The sequence below is a fragment of the Microchirus variegatus genome (assembly GCF_963457635.1).
Source record: "Microchirus variegatus genome assembly, chromosome: 9".
Classification (NCBI taxonomy): domain Eukaryota; kingdom Metazoa; phylum Chordata; class Actinopteri; order Pleuronectiformes; family Soleidae; genus Microchirus; species Microchirus variegatus.
Genome location: NC_139810.1, coordinates 28,710,658 through 28,732,298, shown reverse-complemented (window position 1 = coordinate 28,732,298; position 21,641 = coordinate 28,710,658). Strand labels below are relative to the sequence as shown.

Sequence of the window (21,641 nt, the reverse complement as noted above, 5' to 3'; positions counted from 1 at the left end):
GAAGAGGATTAGGGCCACACAGGAAAAAAATGTTTATGTTATTACTTTAAAACTCAGAATTCTCAGAAAAACTCATTTGAGTTCTGACTTTATTCTCAGAAGTTCAAAATTCTGAGTTTAAACTCAAAAGTCAGAATTCTGACTCCAAACTCAGAATTCTGACTTTAAAACTCAAAATTCTGACTTTATTCTCAGAAGTCAGAATAAAACTCAGAATTCTGACTTTAAAATTCAGAATTCTGAGTTTATTCTCAGAAGTCAGAATTCTGACTTTAAACTCAGAAGTCTGACTTTATTCTAAGAATTAAGAATTCTGACTTTAAAACTCAGAATTTCTGATTTTAAAACTCAGAATTTGGACTTTAAAAGACTTTATTCACAGAAGTCAAAATTTGGACTTTAAGACTCAGAATTCTGACTTTAAAAGACTATTCACAGAAGTCAAAATTTGGACTTTAAACCTCAGAATTCTGACTTTAAAACCAGAAAAAACTCATTTGAGTTCTGACGTTAAACTCATAATTCTGACTTCTGAGAATAAAGTCAGAATTCTGAGTTTAAAGACAGAACTCAAATATGTTTTCCCGTGTGGCCCTAATCCTCTTATCCCTCTAATCCTAATCCTAACCCTAATCCTAATCCTAATCCTAACCCGTACCTTTTTAATGGAAGCACAGGGAGCAATAATATTCAAAGCTGCCATTCACCGTCATTGTGAGTGACACGTCAATGCTACGTCAATGCTACGTCAACGCTACGTCAACGCTACGTCAACGCTACGTCAACGCTACGTCAACTCTACACTGGAAATGTTTGAACAAAAACATGAAACGTTTCAGAATCGTCTTCCTTTATATTGAATGATGCCTTTTATTTATTTATTCATTCGTCTAGGAACACTTTTTTTTTTGTCTTTCTGGCGTTCGGTCGTTCACAGTTTTAAGATCGGCGCAAAAACGAGAACCGATTATCAGTCGTCCCATTCGTCGTCGTCGTCGTCTTCGTCGCCGCCCTCGTCTTCGCTTTCATCTAAAAAAAAAAGAGGACAAATGTTAAAAAAATACATGTTACACCTAGTTTGGCTTCTTCTTCTTCTTCTTCTTCTTCTTCTTCTTTCGCTCTGTACGTGAATATACACTTTCTAAGCCATTTTATTAGGCACACCTGTTCAACCGCTTGTTGCAAATATCTAATCGGCCAATCACGTGGCAGCAACGTTTAGGCATGTAGACGTGATTGAGACGCAGGTTTACTGAAGTTTGAACTGGGCAACAGAATGAGGAAGATGGTTGTAGTGAAAGAAGCGAGAAGGTGCTGGGTTTGATTCCCGCTCTGGGACCTTTGTGTGTGAGGTTTTGCATGTTGTCTGCGTGGGGTTTCCCTCCGAGCTTTACGGTTACTTTCCTCCCACCAACAAAACTAACCCTCACCCATGTAAGAAGGTTAGAAGGTTGGCGGCAGAGGCTCTGATCAAACCCTCTATCTGACCACGAAATTTCGCTGTGCACTTTCAGTTGTATCATGACAATAAAGATCCTTTTTTAAAAAAAGAAAAAAGAAAATGCTTTGTTAATGCCAGAGGTCACAGTTTAAATTATAGGAACATTTAAGAAGAAGAGCTCTGATCTTTGATGTTGAATCTTGGACGAGGTGGTCTACAGGAGCAGAAGACCACACCATGTGCATCTCCCGCATACTGTATACCTAATGAACAGACCATAATTAATGTTCTTGTTTTTTACCAGATGAATGGATGGCTTTGCTCCTCTTCTGCATGACCATCATGAGAGCACCAACGATGCCCTCGCCCGACGCTGGAGATGTCGGCGCCGCTGAGTCGGGACTGTCTATCACCTGTAACACAGCAGCACAGCTTTTCAAATACGCAGGTATTTAACGTTGAGTTGCGAGTTGCGTGTCGGTGAACTTGTGTGAGTTCATATAGAAAAGCATTGATTGAGATGTTTTTGCTTTACATTTTTGAGTTTCTTCCCCAGTCGGATCTGATCCAGCAGGGCTCCTCTGCCGTCTCCTCCTCCTCCTCCTCCTCCGGCGGATGCAGCAGGAGGTGGCGGCGGTCCACCTGAGACTGAACGTGGAGGTGGTGGGAAATCTGAAGACGGAGGTGGAGGTGGTGGAGGAGGTGGAGGAGGAGGTGGTGGTCCTCCTCCTCCTCCTCCTCTGCTGGGTGACGGGACAGGAGGAGACGGGAACCCCATCGAGCTCTGCTGGCTGGACGGCGGTGGTGGAGGCGGCATGTTGTGGGAGAAATTTGAAATGGGAGGTGAGGGGACCGAGTGAGCAGGTGGTGGTGGTAACGGAGGACCGCCTCTGTTGGCTGCAGGTGGTGGAGGAGGCAAACCTCCACGTGATGAGGCCGGATGAGCAGTCGGGGACCCTCGCTGTGTCGTGCCTGGGAGGGGAGGCAGGGGTCCGGACCGGCCTCGGTGAGGCGGAGGGGCCGGGGCGGAGGAGCCGGAGCCTGGCAGAGGAGGCAGGGAGCATCTGCTGGGCGGAGGAGGTGGAGGTCCGGAAGCTGGAAATGACATGGGGACAACAAGACATCCATTTTGAGGGCACTACATTAAAGGTGCATTATGTGATAAATCTAAAGCAACTGGCCAGAAAATCCTCCTAATATGTCACAGAGACTCACTTTTTTGCAGACTGCAAATCATGTTTATGTTTTGAAATCATGTTTTAGCATGTGGCGCCACCTACCGCCGTCTACCAATCATAGCAGTCAGTAGAGTCTCAGCTGCCGAGCAACCACGGGTTGCCAGTTAGGTTCAGAAAACGAAACCTAAAAGACCTCGGCGTTTTGAATTTGAATGTAGTAACTGTTTTTGAGCCACATTCTTAAGGCCACATTATACTTCTCCGACTGCGTATCCAATCCAATCCACTTTATTTATAAAGCACAAGTTTAAACAAACAAACTGTTACCACAATAGGTAAAACAGAGATAAAAATAAAAACAGAAATAAAATAGAAAGATAAAATCGAAAATGTGACACAACGTATGCGTTATCCGTCTGCGTCACCACGGAGACGCCTCGAGCCTTTATACTTCTGCGTCGTGGTGACGGACACGCGCTGCAATTTCCCGCCCGATCAGTAGGGGTCGCTGCGCAAGGTTGTTGTGCTTTTGGCTACAGTGAGCAATGGCGTCCGAGAGAGAAAGACTGTTGTTGTTGAAACAGTGGCCGTTTCTCACTTTTCTGTGTCACAGAACGCAGTTTTAAGATAATTTGAGGCGAGAAATTGGCCATTTAGAGTCTAAACATGTGCTGTGTGTGTTAAGATATGACGTATTTATAGTTTGGCAGCGACGTTATCGGCGGTGATCAGCTCCGCCTCTGTGGACGCTCGGTGCTCACTGTGAGCCGGCACAGAGCAGCTTATCTCAGCCTGTCCTGAGGACCAATCGCAGCTCTTGCCGTCTCCGTTGTCCCTTGACGGAGTGACGGACACTTAAAAAATATTTTGTGCGGTCGGAGACGACGCAGAGGCTCTTCGACAGGCTCTGCGTCGACGCAGAGCACTTTATGCAGGAGTATAAATTGGCCTTTACATATGGCGCCTTTAACCTGAGCAGTGAGAAAACGATGGCGTTGTCTCACCTTCTTTGTTCACCTCCCTCTTCACCGCCTCTATGCCTCCAGACTGCTCGATGACGTTATAGATGAGCTGAGCAGTCGCCTCGTCTCTCATGTCGGCTTCACCGATCCCGGCCTGTGAGAGCACCTTCATCAGATCGGGGTCAAGATTGTTGGGATCCCATCCAACGTGAGAGACGTGTCTGAAACGAGAGAGAGAACGCGTTCAAATGTTGTTGTTATTCATCAGGCAACAACCTACGCCGGCTCCCACGCTCACTTAAATCCACTGGGTGCTCCTATGTCTGCTTTGGAGAGTTTGGGGGCCTTTTTATTATTCTTCTTCTTGTCCTTCTTCTTGTCTTTGCTGCTCAGAGGCGACAGCGTGGCAGGAGACGGCATCGAGCGGTATCTCGATGACTGGATGTCCGGGTTCTGTATGTCCACAGTGGCCATGCGATAAGATGCAGGGCTGCCAGACGATGCTTTGGGAGGAGAAAATAAAAACACAGAACCTTAAAGTTGGAACTTCATTTCACGACGTCGCATAGAGTCGATATGTGGAGGTTAAAGAAGTCACAGACCTTTTTCAGGCGGCAGTGGAGGCAGAGCACCTCTGTCTACAGCGTCAGGACACATAGTAAGTGTTAATCTTACAGTTTGGTACATGTACAGTAAATGGCATAATTGTAATGATGATGTCTTACCACTAGGTGGCGGCGGGCGCTGTTTCTTCTCTGTCTTCTCTGGGGTGAGAGAAACTTTTTTTGCATCACTTTATTCAGCTGAAACACCCTTAGACCATTCGATATTGTTTGAATTGATTTAAATTAACATTTATTTTCAGTTTTTGGATAAATCAACCTCATATTTTATTTGTTTATTCATTATTATTATTATTATTATTATTATTATTATTATTATTATTATTATTATTATTCATAATAATAATAATAATAATTACAATAATAAGACAAATATGGCTATGAATCTTTGTTTCTTTGCTATATAATTCTAAAAAAATAATAATGAAACATGTGACCAGGTCTCCAACCTTGGCGCGGTTTTCTTTGGTATATTTTGTCCTGCACAGCATTCTTGAAGGCCTCTGCTTCCTTCTCGTCAGCAAAGTTCAGTCCCACGTGACAGTCCTACAATGCAGAATAAAAAGAAAACATAATTTAAACAAAGGTTTTATGACGACATAACTTTTGTTTGAGAGAGAGAGAGAGAGGGTGAGAGGGTGAGAGGGTGAGAGGGTGAGTGTGAGGGTGTGAGGGTGTGAGGGGTGGTGCAACTGTGTGCTTACATCTGCAGCAAAGGTGTGAAAGAACAACCGTGGGGACGAATAGACTATTTGGTTGTAGATCTCCTGCTCCCAAACCTGCCTACCGGTCTGTGGAGGGAAAATAAAAACAATGCAAATATTTAATTTAGATATAAGGTCAGTCAAGGTGTGTGAGCCACCTTGTGTCAGCGTGCAGGGTTAGGTTTTTTTATTAGCACAGTGAATGCTCTCATCAGCGAACTAAGCCGCTGCTTAGGGCCCCGTGACCACTAGAGGGCCCCCAAGAACAATTAACTAAATTACATTATTATTTAAGTATTTGTTTGATTATTTTATTTAATGCCGTGTTTTTTACATATAAAAGTCAAATCTTTGTATTACAGGAGTGTATTTCGAATCCCCCCCAAAGATTGTTCACATTTTTAGATTTTCAGACCTTAAAGGTGCATTATGTAATAAATGTAAAGCAACTGGCCATAAAATCCTCCTATTATGTCACAGAGACTCAGGAATAATGTTCATATCACAAACTGAACTCAAAATATTTGCATATAAAAAATATTTTGCAGACTGCAAATCATGTTTATATTTTGAAATCATGTTTTTGGCATGTGGCGCCACCTACCGCCGTCTACCAATCATTGCAGTCAGTAGAGTCTCCGCTGCCGAGTGACCACGGGTTTGCCAGAACGTAGTAACTGTTTTTGGCCAAATTCTTACATATGGCACCTTTAATATCTTAATATTTTATTTATAAACCGTTTGGTTTTATGTATTAATTCTGTGTCGCCAGTAGGGGGAGTTGCTGATTTTGACAAGTATTAATTGAAAGATTTTTCTGTAAGTTTGCAAATCTGGTGTCCGTGCATAAACATAAAGTTCTCACATTTAGTTTTACAAGTGTATTCATATTCGTGACAGAGTAGAATAAGTAGAATAACTTTAGTGTAGTAGGTGTGTGAATGATCAATAATCATCATTATTATTATTATTATAGGCAGTAACAGAGGGCCCCAAAATCTAATTTTGCTTAGGGCCCCATGGAGGCCTCGGGTCCGGCCCTGGCTCTCATATTAGCCCCCGCTTTATGTTCTTATGACGACGCCCGTTGTCTCGCGAGATGTTACCTTGACGTCAAACATGCGTATGAAGTAGGAGCGCTGAGGGTTGTCTTTGACGAAGCACACGGCTCCAGAGTGCTGCAGGCTCCACACGGACGGACTGTGAGGCAGAGCCATGAACAGCTGTGCTACGGCAGTGACCATGGACTGAACACAGAGAGAGAAAGAACACAGACAAAACATGCAGTGAAAACAACGCCATTGCGTACACTACCGTTCAAAAGTCTGGGGTCGCCGATACATTTTTATGTTGTTGTGTTTTCCATTAAAAGTCACACTTTTATTCACCGAAAGAGTTGCAAAATGAATAGAAAATATAGTCAAGACATTGACAAGATTAGAAATAATTACTTTTATTCCTTGTTTTCAGCAAAGGTTTTCTAATCATCAATAGTTTGGATGATAAGTCATAAGTCATTGTTACAGTTTTGTTTTTTTGTTTTTAACTGGTCTGTTAAGTTATTGTTTACAGTTGTTGTCCTGTTTGTCTTGTTTGCCTAGATTTGTCTTATTTTTACCTTAACCTAATACGCACCTTATTTACATTCACTCTTATCTTATTTCTTTCCATGTACAGTTTTTATAATATTGTGTAATTGTTTATCTGTATACGGAGCTGCTGAAACCCTGTTCTCTCCCCACTGTGGGATAAATAAAGCTTATCTTATCTTATCTTATAGCCTTTTAACGCCATTAGCAAACACAATGTACCATTAGAACACTGGAAATGGGCCTCTATACACCTATGTACATATTCCATTAAAAACCAGACATTTGCAGCTAGAATAGTCGTTTACCACATTAACAATGTATAGAGTGTATTTCTGATTCATTTAATGTTATATTCATTGGAGAAAAAAAAGTGCTTTTCCATCAAAAATAAGGACATTTCTAACCTTTTGAACAGTAGTGTGCGTAAAAGTCGTTACATCCATTCAGTAGTTAATCATATGTGTGTGTGTGCTGCCGTCACAGCTGTCTGCAGCAGTGTTTACACAAATGAGTCAAGAAGAGCAACTTCTGCTCTGCAGGGAGACGAGGGCCGACGACAGCGGCGTCTAATTCTGACACAGAAGGAAGAAACGCTTCAACCCTCATTTCCTGTTACTGCTGCCTCTCTCTCTGATGACCTAATGTCATGCACTCATTTTAAAACCGCATTTTTGCGACCAAAGTACAGTAACAGAAGCTTAGTTTGATGAAAATTGTACATCGACCTAAAAAGGTTTACTACAAAGGGCATAAGTAACTGTCAAACTATATATATATATTTTTTTTTTTGTTAAGGAGGGTTCAAGTGTGATCATTTGAACTCAGAATGTGAAGTTTTAACCACTAATGTCAAGAGAGAGAGAGAGAGAGAGAGAGTGTCTCGAGGGCTGGAACAGCAACCAGAATAACCAGTACAATCTTAAACACCACGTCTTCCTCGTGATCTTACGACAGACGGAGGCACCAGAGTAGATAAGAATGAAGAGAGACGCAGCCCAGTATCATCCCACAGTGGGAACTGTCTGGTCAGTTCATAACTTACAGCACACCTTCTGCCCAGCAGCTCCTCCACCTTCTCATTCTCCTGCAGGCTCAGCAGCAAACTGTGAGCGTTCCCTGACTCCGATTTGGATCCGCGGCTCATGGTTTTGCCTGATAAATCTCGCAGGTTTATTCTCACCGAGCGTGAGCAGCAATATGTTAAAATAAAGAGTTATCCTCTCGACACTGTCACAACGCCGAGCTCGATTAAGTCAAGGAAGTTTCTCTTCTCTGTTCTGTGCACACATCGTTTCAAAGCAGGAAACGGGCGACCGCACTTCTCTAACCCCCACTTTTCTTCTTTTTCTCAGAGAGGCAGTGCACGGATGAATGTGTTACTTCCATTTTCAGAGGTAAGCGAGCTCGTTCTGCCCCCGCCAAGATGACTTCTAAAGACGTGAAAAACACACTTTGTTTGTACAAAGACATTTTATTGACAACATTCAAATTAACTTAACAATATACAGGATTTATAGCAAATCTTCAAGACAAAAAAAACTTAAATTCATGGGTCATTATTCACCATAAAAACACAGTGTGTGTTTAACCCTGAATTTGTTTCTTATAAGTAACTAGACTTTGCAGAACATGATTTTTTTCTTTCTTTAAAAATAGTGTGGTTTTCTCCCGTTTTTTTTTTTAATATGACACAATAAATACATTTGGTTTGCAGCTACGCTGTCTTTAGGGACACGTTTGAGACTTGGAAATTGTACATACCACTGTGTTTGTCTTGCCGAGCATGTGATTTTTCAGTAACTGTGTTTGACCTTCATTAATAGCAGCGAAACCTCCACAAACAGCACCATATCTGTTGGATCACCCATAAAAGATCACCTCAGACCCAACTGTGACGACAGTAACCTTTACGACAGTTTAAATGTCATCGTATATTTGAAAGAAAATGTCACATTATAAACGCGTTATTAAGTCAGTTCCGTGTACAAGATACTGTGAGTTGTATTTTTCGGTGGTTAGCGCGGAGCTGCAGACTAACCCTCGCTGGTTGCATTTAGCTGAATCCGTGACGTTCAGGGAACTTTAGAATTAGGACATGTCTATATGTCATTAATATACAAATAAACAGCAACTCATTTTTAAAAAAAACACACTAAAATGTCTCATTTTGTTTCATAAAAAAAAACAACTAACCTCCTAAATCAAATTTCTATCATGAAAAATCCGAAATTGTAGACTGGAAGTAGTTTAGGAATGACTGAGCTTTTTGTGGAAACTCTATATATCCATAATCTAAAATGGGATTTCCATTCTGAGTCACATTGTTCCCATTCATCCTTAATGCTGTTGCTTCTTTCTGGGCTCTTACACGACTCCAAATAGTGTCGTGGCTGCAACCTGTGACGCATTATATTTGTATTCTCGCGCCTTCTTTGTTCTCTCCTCCATATCAGGACCTCACTACCCTATCACTTTTATTTATTTTTTGTTTGTTTTTCTTTTAATAGGCAAAGGTCCGTTCACGTATCGTTGGTCACGCGCTTGTGGCCAAAACCTGGCTTTGGATTAAAGAGAACTCGGCAGATTTCGGGGGTAATTTAACGGCAGGGAGCTTTTTGGTTGACGTTGACGTTTTTTTTTTCTCATTCGGTTTCTCTGTTCAGTCACGGCAGTTTAGTGCCCGCCTCCGCTTCTGGACGCTCCAGTCACCCAGTCGGTGATGATAAATGACAAACTCATGACCATGAAGATGAAGCCCAGTGCAGCGAAGCACGCAGCCTACAAGAGAAACAACGTGTTAAGAAAATACAAAGGCATTTAAATGATCTACACTCTTAGAAATAATGGTTGCACAAGGGTCATTTTACGAGGCGTGAGGTTCTACCTGGAACCATTTGCTTCTGAAAAACCCCTTTCCAGAAGAAAGTTCTTGGTAACTCCAATGGTTCCAGTAAGAACCATTTTTGATCCAGAGAACCCTTTAAAACCCCTTTCCTGAATAAAGGGTTTTAAAAGCCTCCTGGAGCCAAAAAGGGGACAAGCCGAAGAACCTTATATGGTTCTATTTAGCACTTTTATTTCTAAGAGTGTAGATACACTACCGTTCAAAAGTTTGGGGTCACATCCACGTCCTTATTTTAAAAGTTTTTCAATGAATATAACAATTAATGAATCATAAATACACTCTATACATTGTTAATGTGGTAAACGACTATTCTAGCTGCAAAAGTCTGGTTTTTAATAGAATATGTACATAGGTGTATAGAGGCACATTTCCAGTGTTCTAATGGTACATTGTGTTTGCTAATCGCATTAGAAGACTATTGGATGATTAGAAAACCCTTGTGCAATGATGTTAGCACAGCTGAAAACAGTTTTGCTGGAATAAATATCATTATTTATAATCTTGTCAATGTCTTGACTATATTTTCTGTTCATTTTGCAACTCTTTTCATGAATAAAAGTGTGACTTTTAATGGAAAACGCACACAAACAATTGTATAGGTGACCCCAAACCTTTAGAACGGTCGCGTAAGTGTATTATTTCCTTAAAGAAGGATCCATCTTGTACCTGAATCTTGGGTCTGGACATAAAAGGCTCCTGTTCATTGGGAACAATACGGATGTAGAAGATACCAGGCAGGATGAAGATGAGGGAAGGTGCAGATGTGGCTCCTGCAGATGTAGATGGGTGACGGTCATTTAACAGTTTACAAATCACAGAACAATCTGTGCATAAGCCAAGTGATTTTGTTAATACGTACCGATGATGCCAAAGATGTCGCGGATGCTGGGCACAAAGATAACGAGGAGGTTGACCAAGAAGATGAGACAAAAGGCGATTAAGATGTGTCTGGCCCAGTGGAAAGGTTTGTCAGGGAACAAGATCTGCAGCACAGCTCTGCGGATCTGTTTTTTATTTTACAAAAAAACACAACATCTATCAAGATTAGTCAACAAAATTACATACAGGAAAAGGTGAGTCTTGTTTTATCTCCACAGCTGTTGTCAAGTAGTCCATCCCAAGTAGTTTTTTGACATTTAAGCACCACCATGACGGCACAAATGTTTGCTTTGCACGTTACATTATGTATCTAAACAGAAAGTTCAACATACACTATGTGCTCAGTGATAAGGCAAGGAAGTATTTTGACCTTCCTTTTTATGCATACTTTCCAACTCCAAGCTACATAAATGTGAGCGCTAATTGGATTTTGGCATTATCAGGTGACGTGTATTTGTGTAATTAGGGAGGGCGTGGCCTAAAGTGATCAACGACCTACATCAAGGTGTGCATAATTATGAGGAAGCTTCTGTAGCTCAGAGAGATGCAGCACTGAACACTGAACTGTTGTAGTTAATAGTCAACATGGTTGCAAGAAACGTGTAGGGGGGAAAAAAGACGCAAATGAACTGCTAAAGACTTTAAAGAAGAAGAATTAAACGTGAAACTGCCAGGAAGTCAGTGCCAGTGTCGTCATATTCCAGCAATGAATGCACCAAACCTGGAGCGTCCAGACAAGCACAAGGTGTTCAGTGTTTCAGAGACATGACCCAGGTACTGAAGGCTGAAACACGACCACCACTGAACAAGACCTGCATTTACTTGCATTTATACACTTATTCTTTCTCTAATAAATGAAAATAAACAGGTGAGATGGGAACTTTTCTTTCTTTTTTTGTAGTGTGTTGTGTAATAATTCTGCACACTAACAGTCGCCTAATAATTGTGCACAAATAGATATTATCATGAGAAACCCAAAACTGACCCTTCCTTATTTACATTTTGGGTTGACACATAAAACAACAGGAAAACAACTTGTCTAACCATCGCATGCAGTGTACTTGAAAGTAAACTTTAAACCAATTAAGTTAAGTTATAAAATACTGAAGGAACATTTTTAACCTTTTTCAGGAAATGCACTCACTCTCAGTCGAGTGGGGCAAAGCTAATTTGTCTTAGCTTTTTGTTTCGCTTAGCTTAGCTTAGCTTAGAAACAGGATGTATCTGTCCCTAGCTACACTAAAACACCTCAAAAGGCCTCACTGGCCGCTCACACAGCCATTAAACATTTACGGTCATGACACAAATTACATATAATGTGTATAATTTGTGAGTAGATAGAGTAGATTTCTGGTAGATAGAGTTAGCCTAAATGCTACGCTAACCAACACGTAGCCTCAGGTTCGTACTGAATAAACAAACGGTAGCGTAGTAAAAAAAAAAAAGTGAAGAAACGTATTAGCTAAAATGTCAGGTTTCAATTTCAACACTACGTTTCTCTAAATCGTAACTGATATTTATGAGTATGACGTGTTTTGACACTGAATTCTGAATCATGTTGATGTTTCAAACTATCATTGAAACTATTGAAAAGCTAACTCTGGGCCCTATTTGCCTGTAGATATTTCTGGGGTTTTTTTGTGGCAAATTTGTTGATTTTTGTTGAAATTTGTCAATGTGGTGTCGAGTCTGTTGGAACATTTGTGAAGCAAGAAAATAATTCTAAAAGGAACAGATCTAAGGCCTCAATGTAAATATTGAAGTTTGTCTATCAGAATGATGAGCAATTCATTCGCTACCACTAGAGGTCGTCATTTGCTTGAATACAAATTAGATGATATTCTCCAATCTCACTTAAAATCTATTATTAATACAAATATAACTAAATGTAATGTTTTAAATGTATTAATTTAGGCTTTTTAAAATGATGATTTTTTTTTCCCTCACAGAACTGATTCAATGAATTTCTTACCGGAAACAGAACCACGGGGACGGTCAGTGTGACGGCGACCAGGACGGCCAGACGCACACAGAGGATGAGGACGTCCCGTGGGCCCAGACGACTGTAGGTGTGCAGCAGCTCTGACTCCACAGCACCTTTACACAGAGAGACAAGACTGTATCACACATGGTCTCCTCCAGTGCCTCATTACCAACACTGGGAAATGCATATGGGCTCGAGCAGGGGCGATTCTAGAGTCTGTAGGGGCCCTGAGCAAAAATTCCCAGGGGGCCCTTCCAATCGGTGTTCATCACCATTATGTTACAAATAATCTGACACCAACGAAAAATGTATGAATTCAAAATATATATATATATATATTCGAAATGAATGAAATAACATGGAAAAACCCAGTAATTAAAGTATGTGAAACTATAAATGTAAAGAACAATAAAATACTGTAAATGGCTTTTAAAAAACGATAGATAAAAAAATACATTACACTGTAAAGAACCCACATTATAAAACAATATAAATATATAGAACAATAAAATACTGTAAATAACTGATAAAAAAACGTACATAAACTGAATAAAAAAAGATATGCATTACATCTGTAGATTATTTTCTCGATGAATCGTTTGGTCCATAAAATGTCAGAAAATGTTAAAAAACGTTGATCAGTGTTTGTCAAACCTGGAAATGACGATGTTCTCGAATGTCTTGTTTTGTCCACAAACCAAAAATGATTCAGTTTTAATGATTTCTTTGTTATGTTGAGCAAAGAAAATACTACATTTAAGAAGCTAAAACAATCAGAAATCTTGTTTTAATCATGAAAAAAGCTTCAAACTGATTAACGATTATCAAAATAGTTGCCGATTAATTTAATAATCGATTCATCGATTAATCGTTTCAGCTCTACATTTGACATCGTGTCACTCTCAATATGAGAAGAAAGTGACCTTTCATTCTGGCGGTGTCTTACCATAAAAGGTGAGGTAACCGAAGACAGCAGTCATTAGGTACATGACAAACATGGCCAAGATGGAGATGTTGGCAACACCCTGCATACGTTTCTTGGTGGCACTGGGGGGGGGGGGGGGGAAGCAAGCAGAAATATTATGTGAGATTTTACTAAAAATGTAAGCGTCCGACTTATGATGTGACAAAGAGGTGTCTTACTCTCGTAGTTCAGTGTAGATTGGCAGCACCTCTGGGTGGCAGACGAAAGCAAATGCCAGAATTGGGATGGTGTAAGCGGTCTACGAGCCAAACGCAACAAAGTTCAATGACAAACCTGCAATTGACTGTTTTTCAATGGCCAACAAAATGCAGCTGACGTATCACATCGACACCAAAACGTGAAAGTGATTTTCCTCCAACCTGCGAGTTGACGGTAAACATTTTGGCCTCGCAGAAGTCGTCCGTCAAGTTCACCGTGTCGCGGTGGTGATCGACAAATTCAGACGTGTTGTGATGCACGTCCTCCAGCGGACAGTCGATGTTGAACTTCTTGTAGATAACCTTGGCGGGTTAATTAGAGATGTGTTTTAATGTTTTTAATGTGGCAGAACAGCTGGTAATATGTTGTTTGTGTGTTTACAGGCTCTGTGATGACTCACCGAAATGAGGAAAAACACCATGCAAGACAGGGAGAAGCCACTTGTGTAGCCAAGGTAACCTGGATAACGGTGAGAGCATGAATTATTTACGGTCACAGATGGAAGACGCAGTATCGTAAGTGATGATAGGAAAGTCAACGAAAAAAAAACGACTACGATGTTCGCGGTAGAAGGAAGGAATGAAGGGTGATTAACGAAAATGTGACGACAGAATGAAAAAAACGTACCAAGTTGTTTCATGAGTGCAAGAGGAAGGATGACGAGAGTGCTAACAATGATGATCAAGACGTTTCCATTCAAGTACCACCCTCTAAGAAATGATCAAACAAATGATAGAAATTAAAAAAATGAGACTACTTAAAAAAAAATTGGAAAAATAACAGTTTAAATACTCACCCACTGCTTTCTCCATTTTCAAGAAAAGCTTTGATAACGAGCGGGAGCTCAGATTTGATGATGAAGAGATAGCTGGACATTGCTAAAAGGAAAGAGAGAGAACCTGCTTAATCTGAAATACTCTTTACAGCATTGGTTCTCAAAGTGCGGCCCGGGGGCCAATGTCGGCCCGCAGAAACATTTCTGGCGGCCCCGCAATGAATTACAGTTGATAGTTTTAATCCAGGAGCTACTAAGCTTGTTAAATGTTTATTGGACATTACTGGATACAGACCAATAAGTGTAAACAAACATACTGGGTATTTACCTGGTTTCTATATGTCAATATGTCAATTTTTAAGAGTTTTCTTATCATCCAATAGCGTTCTAACGCCATTAGCAAACACAATGTACCATTAGAACACTGGGAATGGGCCTCTATACAGGCAAAACCAGATGTTTGCACCTAGAATAGTCGTTTACCACATTAACAATGTACACTAATATGAAATAAGAGTTCCAAAAGTGTTCTTCTACAAAGGCTGAGGTTCTACCTGGAACTATTTGGTTTTCAACCAAAAAGGGTTCTCCTATGAGGATAAGCTGAAGAACCTTATATGGTTCTACTTAGCACTTTTATTTCTAAGTATATACTAAGCTTGTTAAATGTTTATTGGACATTACTGGATACAGACCAATAAGTGTAAACAAAAATACTGGGTATTTACCTGGTTTCTATATGGTGAATTTTAGTGTATTATTGGGTTATAAGCTGGTAATAAGCAGGTAGCTACAGCCCCCAATTACTAGCTATTTACCCAGTAAATATATGGTAACAGAAATGTGTTACTTGGTATTAACCTGTAATTAGAAGGTAAGAACAATGGCCAAAATACTGGGTAATTACCCAGTAAATTATAAAGCGTTATTATATTAATGCTTAAATTACATATAATTAATTAATTATATTATATATTATATTATTCGCTAAACTTCAGAACTGCAATCTTGTCATTAAAATGATTGCAAATGGGATTTCTTTCTGGTTTTTTTTCCTTTGGTGGCCCTCAGTCCAATGTTGGGTTCCTAAATTGACCCTCAGGTATCAAAACTTTGAGAACCCCTGCTTTACAGGTATGAATATAACAATATAATAACGCAGCATTAAAGTACCTCCGATGTTGTGTATTGTGATAACGATGGCAGCCACAACTTTTCCTGGGGGGCCAAAAGCACGATTTCCAAGCTGCTCATAAGCCCGGATGCCTGAAAAACAACACGAGCGTCATACGTGTGAGTGACAGCGTTTAGAGAATTAAGCACGTGTTCGGTCGAGTTAATCTGTGATTTACCAACAACTCCAGCGCTTCTCAACAGCAGGTGGATGGAATATGCAGAGAGAATGGCAATGAACACCAGCAGGATACTGAAAGACAAAAAAAATAGAGAAAATTTATAAATGAATGCTTATTTCTGCCTATCGTGTACAGCACAAGGAAAAACCAAGACAAACATGTAGAGAAAATACATAAAACATTGCTCTTACTATTATAATACTAGACTTTCAGTTCGCATAGTAAGCTGTAATTATTTTATTTATACTTTATACTTATCCTGAACCCCGAAAGTGTTTTACAATTTAATTTCATCATTGAGTTCGTTCCATAACTTTACACCCAAAACTGACGCACATCCATATTTATTAATATTTGTTCTCACTTTGATAAATAATCCTAGTAAATTATAAGTTCCTTTTATCTTAGTTTAAAGAATGTTCGAATGCAAACAGGAAGTGTTTTATTCACCACACTCAAACTCTAGTGTTTTTAGAATATACAACGTCTAGACATTTGAACATAAAAGATCCTATGATTCTTTCATACATGTATCTCTCTTTTTCACCCACACAACAGGGTTTGGACAGGCTTTAGTATACACAAACACACACACACACACACACACAGCAGAGGGCTGATCCAAGCAGGCGTGCCTTGGATCTGACCACAGTGTTCTAAATTTAACTGCTTAAATCTGATTTAGAGAAGCTGCATCATGTGTATGAGCTCTAATGTACAATGTGACAGATCAGGCTTAGTACGGTAATGGTTGTCTATTATGTGGCTTTAACACGGAGAGCTCACACACACACACACACACACACACACACACACACACACACACACACACACACACACACACACACACACACACACACACACACACACACACACACACACACACACACACACACACACACAGGAGCCAGACAAACAGACACACACACACACATACCTGTCCTAACACAAACACCCCTGAGGCTCTACTTCTAGCCTTTTATGGATCCTCTGCTGATTGTATCCAAACTGTATCTACAAACACAAAACATCCTTAATACTTGCCTCAAACTATAAAACACTCATCTATCTATCTATCTATCTATCTATCTAGTTAGCTTAAGATCTATCTATCTAGTTAGCTTAAGATCTATCTATCTATCTATCTATCTATCTATCTATCTATCTATCTATCTATCTATCTATCTATCTATCTATCTATCTATCTATCTATCTATCTATCTACGTATATGTGTACGGATAAATGTATGTATATGTACATATGTGTGTATATGTACATATGTGTATGTATATATGTATATAAATGTATACATATATATGTTTAATATATGTATAGTGTATATATAAGTATGTATATATACGTGTATATATACGTGAATGTATATATATGTATATATTTACTGCTATTTACATACACATATATACGTACATATATGTATACATATATACTAAACATATATATATGTATATATACATATACATACACATATATATATATATATATATACATATATACACACACAAATATATATATATATATTTGTATATATATAAGTATGTATATATACGTGTATGTATATATTTACATACACATATATACGTACATATATGTATACATATATACTAAACATATATATGTATATATACATATACATACACATATATATATATATACATATATACACACAAATATATATATATATAGAGAGAGATATACACAAATATATATATATATATATTTGTGTATATATACATACATATATACACATTTATATAATAGACAACAGTAATGGTTGTCTGACTGAATGTTACATATATATGTGTATATATACATACATATATACACATATATATATATATATATAATAGACAACAGTTATGGTTGTCTGACTGTGAATGTTACATACATATATACTGTGAATGTTACATACATACATATACATATATATATATATATATATATATATATATATATATATATATATATATATATATATATATACACACACATATATACACATACATATATATGCGCAGTATCTGGCACAAGGTTTCAGCAGAAGTGTGAACAGTGTGTGTTTTTGTTGCATACTCACATAAAGAGAACGAGTCCAGTGTTGGACATTGCAAAAGCCAATCCCAGAATTCCACTGCCCATAATGGCGTTGCTGAGGTTGAAGACGGACATGCCAAACGAAGTCTTTCCCTCAAACTGGAAGACAACAACGAGACGTGCGACAGGTCAACGCGTGCACGGCGATGACACACACACACACACGGGCGTAGTTTGATTGCTGCACTTACTGCTGCATTAGTCCAGAATGTCACTTATGTAAACCTAGTTGTGCCAACGAGCCCAGTTTCAGAACATGTACAAAGCACAACAGAGGTCCAGTAAGGACATGGACAGTAAAGAGTATGTTTTTTTTGTTTCGGAGTACGTCCCACTGACCTGTGAAGTAAGTCAGTGGGATTTGTTTGACTGTGGGTCGTCGACTCCCTCAGCGACACTATGTTAAATACACTTTAAAAGTGACAGAAGTTAACTGACTGTGAGTAGATCAGTCATAGTAAGAGAAAACAGACACAGATATACAAAATATTATTGTGGAATCTTGACATGAAATGTACTATTTTCAAGAATAAAACAGTATTTATACCTTCTGCATCACCTTTGAGTGCTCGGCTACTCGACCTTTTAAATCCAATATTGTACTAATAGTTGGCGTCAATCCATCGCGTATCATTTTTACATTAGTATACAGTTGTTATATAAACCTTGACTGAGAGATTAGATAGATCATCTTGTTTTAAAATATCTAAGACTGCACATAAAGTAAACTGTAAACTTAAGTATAGGAGCCACACAAACAGTATATAAGTCATATACAGACTATGACAGAGGGTTTTAAGACTGAAAGCTACATGAAAGGTAGAAAAATGATGATGCTGAATAATATAAATGTGCTCATAGGGAAATTCCATTCAGTTTTTATTATTATTATTATTATTATTATTATTATTATTATTATTATTATTATTTCACTAAGTGATGACATGAATACACTTTATGTGATCATATGAAATTACTGTGTTGTCAACTATGTCACTATTTGAAAGCCAACAACAACAATAATACAATAATGTTGTCATTTTAATTGCACACTTACTAAGAAATAAAAATAATTAAGAAAAGCACACGCTTCCCGAAACGGCGTATTTCCGGAATTTGAAATTGCGGAAATACGCCAAATCTTCCGTCCGTTGCTTCTCGCGCCGCGCGCCTCGCACAGACGCCGCGCGCCGCGTGCCGTCACGAGCGCGCACAGACGGCGGAAACGCATAAAAACGCACCGCGTTTTCGAATTAGTAGCTAATTACCGGTCGCTTTTCACCAAAGTTTGGCGTAGAAAGAGCAGCTGGAGCTGATAAAAGAGAGCGAGTAACTGCTACATACTCGTGGTCTGAGTCATACACGGTTGGTGGTCTCTCACACACACACACACACACGCACGCACGCACACACACAGAGTTGTGTTGCTAACACACTGAGAAGATTCACTTACATCTGTAAAGTGGATTTCTTTCTTCGTGCCTTCTTTATGTGGCAGAAATTCCTCATGTTCTGCCATGGCGTCAAGTCCATCAAACCTACAACAACAACAACAACAACAACAATAGCAACAAATGAGTGTCAAGTTAACAACAACCTTTTGAATCTCAATTCCACACATTAGCAGCTATAGCTAACAGCTCATTGGTGAACCTCACCCGTCCTCCTTGACATGACCATTAATCTTCTCAAGCTCCATTTTGGTTGTTCGCTCAAGACGCTTTTAAATAACTTTCCTTTTGCTTAATGGAAAGAATCCTCTTCTGTGTTTTCTGGAGGGGAAAAAGAGACAGAAACTGTTTTAACTCACCAAAGGTTCCGGTGTTTGCAACGTACACCTCAGGCAAATACAATTAGCCAAATACCACGAGGACTGAACTCTCTGCGTGTGCTGTAAAAATATTTTACATGGCTGGTGTGCATCGCCTCTTCAAAATCTTGTCTTAACTTGTCACAGTTGGGATGTATTTGTGCAATATATGTTATGTTAATGTAACAGTATGGGGAGGAAGCTATTTAAAAAAATTAATAAATAAATAGCCTCTCAGTCATTTAAAGGTCAAGAGAAGCCACACAGCTCTTCACTAACAGGGAACAGTGAAAACGACGAGCACAAGACCAGAAAGGAAATTCCATGTCGCTTTAAAAAGGCAAGGCCAAAGGTCTGTAACGCACCACTGTAATTTATCCAAAGATAAATCCAAAGCGTTGATGATAGTTTTGTCTTCCGGCGATACAAAACAAAAATCCTTCTCCTCCCGACCGCAGATATGAAGATGAACACTTCCAGATTCCAGAATAAATAAACAAAAGAATACAACCCGTGCTTAGATGGAGTCCATTTAAAGGCCCTTTGGTATCAGACGGGGGCTTTAAATAACAAATGTCGTCAGAGGACACGCTGTATGTCGCTCTAATCTACCGTGGGCCAAACAAAGCTGGCGTGCACGACACGTACTCTGGGAACGAGCGTAGGTCTGTGCTCCTGCCACAGGGTCATGGGATACTTCCCTTCACTGTGGGCCCACGGCTGCCCTCAGGATTCTCACATCTGACCCCTAAACACACACACAGCACACATTCATCGGGCCATTCCTTAAGGGTCTTACACACAACTTTTGTCACTGTATTCCTACGCTCAACGTTGAACGGGGGGCCCGATGAAGTAGAATAATCCATACAACGTGGTAGCGGTGGTGGGGCCACAGAGACAAACAAAGGCTTCCTGTGTATAGCGTTGTCATTTTAGACCAGAGACGTGGTTCTTTTGGCTGAAACGAAAGCTTCTCCGGCGACAAAAGCCAAGACTTTTCCCATGGCACGTCGCCAACGCAAACGTTCGGACTCAAATGTCAGCAGGAAAACTTTCAATGTGACTTTCAACAAGCGAGGGGAGAAAAAAAATGTCTGGATTGTATACTTTATGGTTTCTCACACAGGAAAATAGAGCAGTTAGTGGGTTTTTATTGTTAGTGAGGTGGAGCTGGAGAAACTAGATGAACCAAGTTAACTCAAAACTTGTTCCACGTAGAGTTTTTTTTTTTTTTTTTACAGTTTCAGCGGTTGAGCTCGCAAGACTGTGGGAACAGTACAGAAATTGAAAAACGTACTAAAAACAAAGTACTCTCTGTATTTTCATCTTAATTAAAACAAAAAATATTGCCCCCAAAACACCCGTCCTGATGCTGTGTTCGATGCAAAATATATGACTTTCAGGACGGTTTTATCAATGAAAAACACACGCTCGGTCAAACAGAGCAGATAATAGTGCAGCCTTTTCTTCCAGCAATGCACACCACATGGCTGTTGTCTGATGCAAGACCAGCTTACTATGACAGTTAGCCCTTCCCTTCTCCTCCTAACATGGAACAATTCAAACACACACACTCACACACACACATGCACAACTTACCCTGTGTTTAAAGAAAGGACCCAGTTGTCTGTTCCGGATACCGGAGAAGAATTCCTGTTTCAAATCGGGCTCAAATTTTCTGACTCCAATGTTTGTATACAGCTGAGCTCTTTAGTTGTCTCTTCAGAGATCCTTGGTGGGTAAGAAGGGAGAGAGTAAAGAGAGATTAGAGGCTGGGAGGGAGCAAGAGGGAAATGGGAACACCCATACTTAACCCTTTGTTAAACCTGTTACAGGTAGTATCGCAGGCACAAAGACACCGTGGGGCTGCGCTCACCAGGTGTCTACATTAGAAAAGGTGGAAGCACAGGAGCCGACAATGGACAGGACATTGTCTGCAGCTTTCCAGACAGTCTTTAGCCAGCAAATCAACAAGGATTCTGGGGAATCTTGCCAGAGGATCATTACCATGTCACTAGAGACTGTGAAGGTAGAAAGGAGGGGGCAAAACGGTCGTCATCTGACGTGGGAACATTTGCATCCGGCTGAAAGCACAGTCATGGTAATTAATTTAGGAGGTAGGTGTGTTTTTTAA

General features: G+C 39.7%; 2 protein-coding genes across 2 annotated transcripts; both read right to left on the bottom strand.

Annotated features, from left to right (window-relative positions):
- Window positions 1-680: 680 nt before the first annotated feature.
- LOC310932067 (actin nucleation-promoting factor WAS-like) lies at window positions 681-7,666 on the bottom strand. Its single transcript, XM_083895336.1, has 11 exons — window positions 7,543-7,666; window positions 6,015-6,155; window positions 4,909-4,995; window positions 4,654-4,750; window positions 4,307-4,345; window positions 4,184-4,219; window positions 3,880-4,084; window positions 3,624-3,802; window positions 1,977-2,536; window positions 1,743-1,854; window positions 681-1,029 (listed from the first exon to the last, which is right to left on the bottom strand). Exons 1-11 carry the CDS (start codon window positions 7,642-7,644, stop codon window positions 971-973), a joined length of 1,617 nt encoding a protein of 538 aa, XP_083751462.1. The 5' UTR covers window positions 7,645-7,666; the 3' UTR covers window positions 681-970.
- Window positions 7,667-8,011: 345 nt separating this feature from the next.
- On the bottom strand, window positions 8,012-21,241 carry LOC310932068 (sodium-coupled neutral amino acid transporter 3-like). The gene is made up of 16 exons (XM_083895337.1): window positions 21,107-21,241; window positions 19,353-19,466; window positions 19,148-19,232; window positions 17,678-17,793; window positions 15,579-15,652; window positions 15,400-15,492; window positions 14,248-14,329; window positions 14,079-14,161; window positions 13,852-13,910; window positions 13,613-13,753; window positions 13,412-13,491; window positions 13,215-13,315; window positions 12,257-12,381; window positions 10,265-10,409; window positions 10,072-10,175; window positions 8,012-9,278 (listed from the first exon to the last, which is right to left on the bottom strand). The coding sequence occupies exons 2-16, from the start codon at window positions 19,391-19,393 to the stop codon at window positions 9,174-9,176; spliced, it is 1,434 nt and encodes a 477-aa protein (XP_083751463.1). The 5' UTR covers window positions 19,394-19,466; window positions 21,107-21,241; the 3' UTR covers window positions 8,012-9,173.
- Window positions 21,242-21,641: the final 400 nt, after the last annotated feature.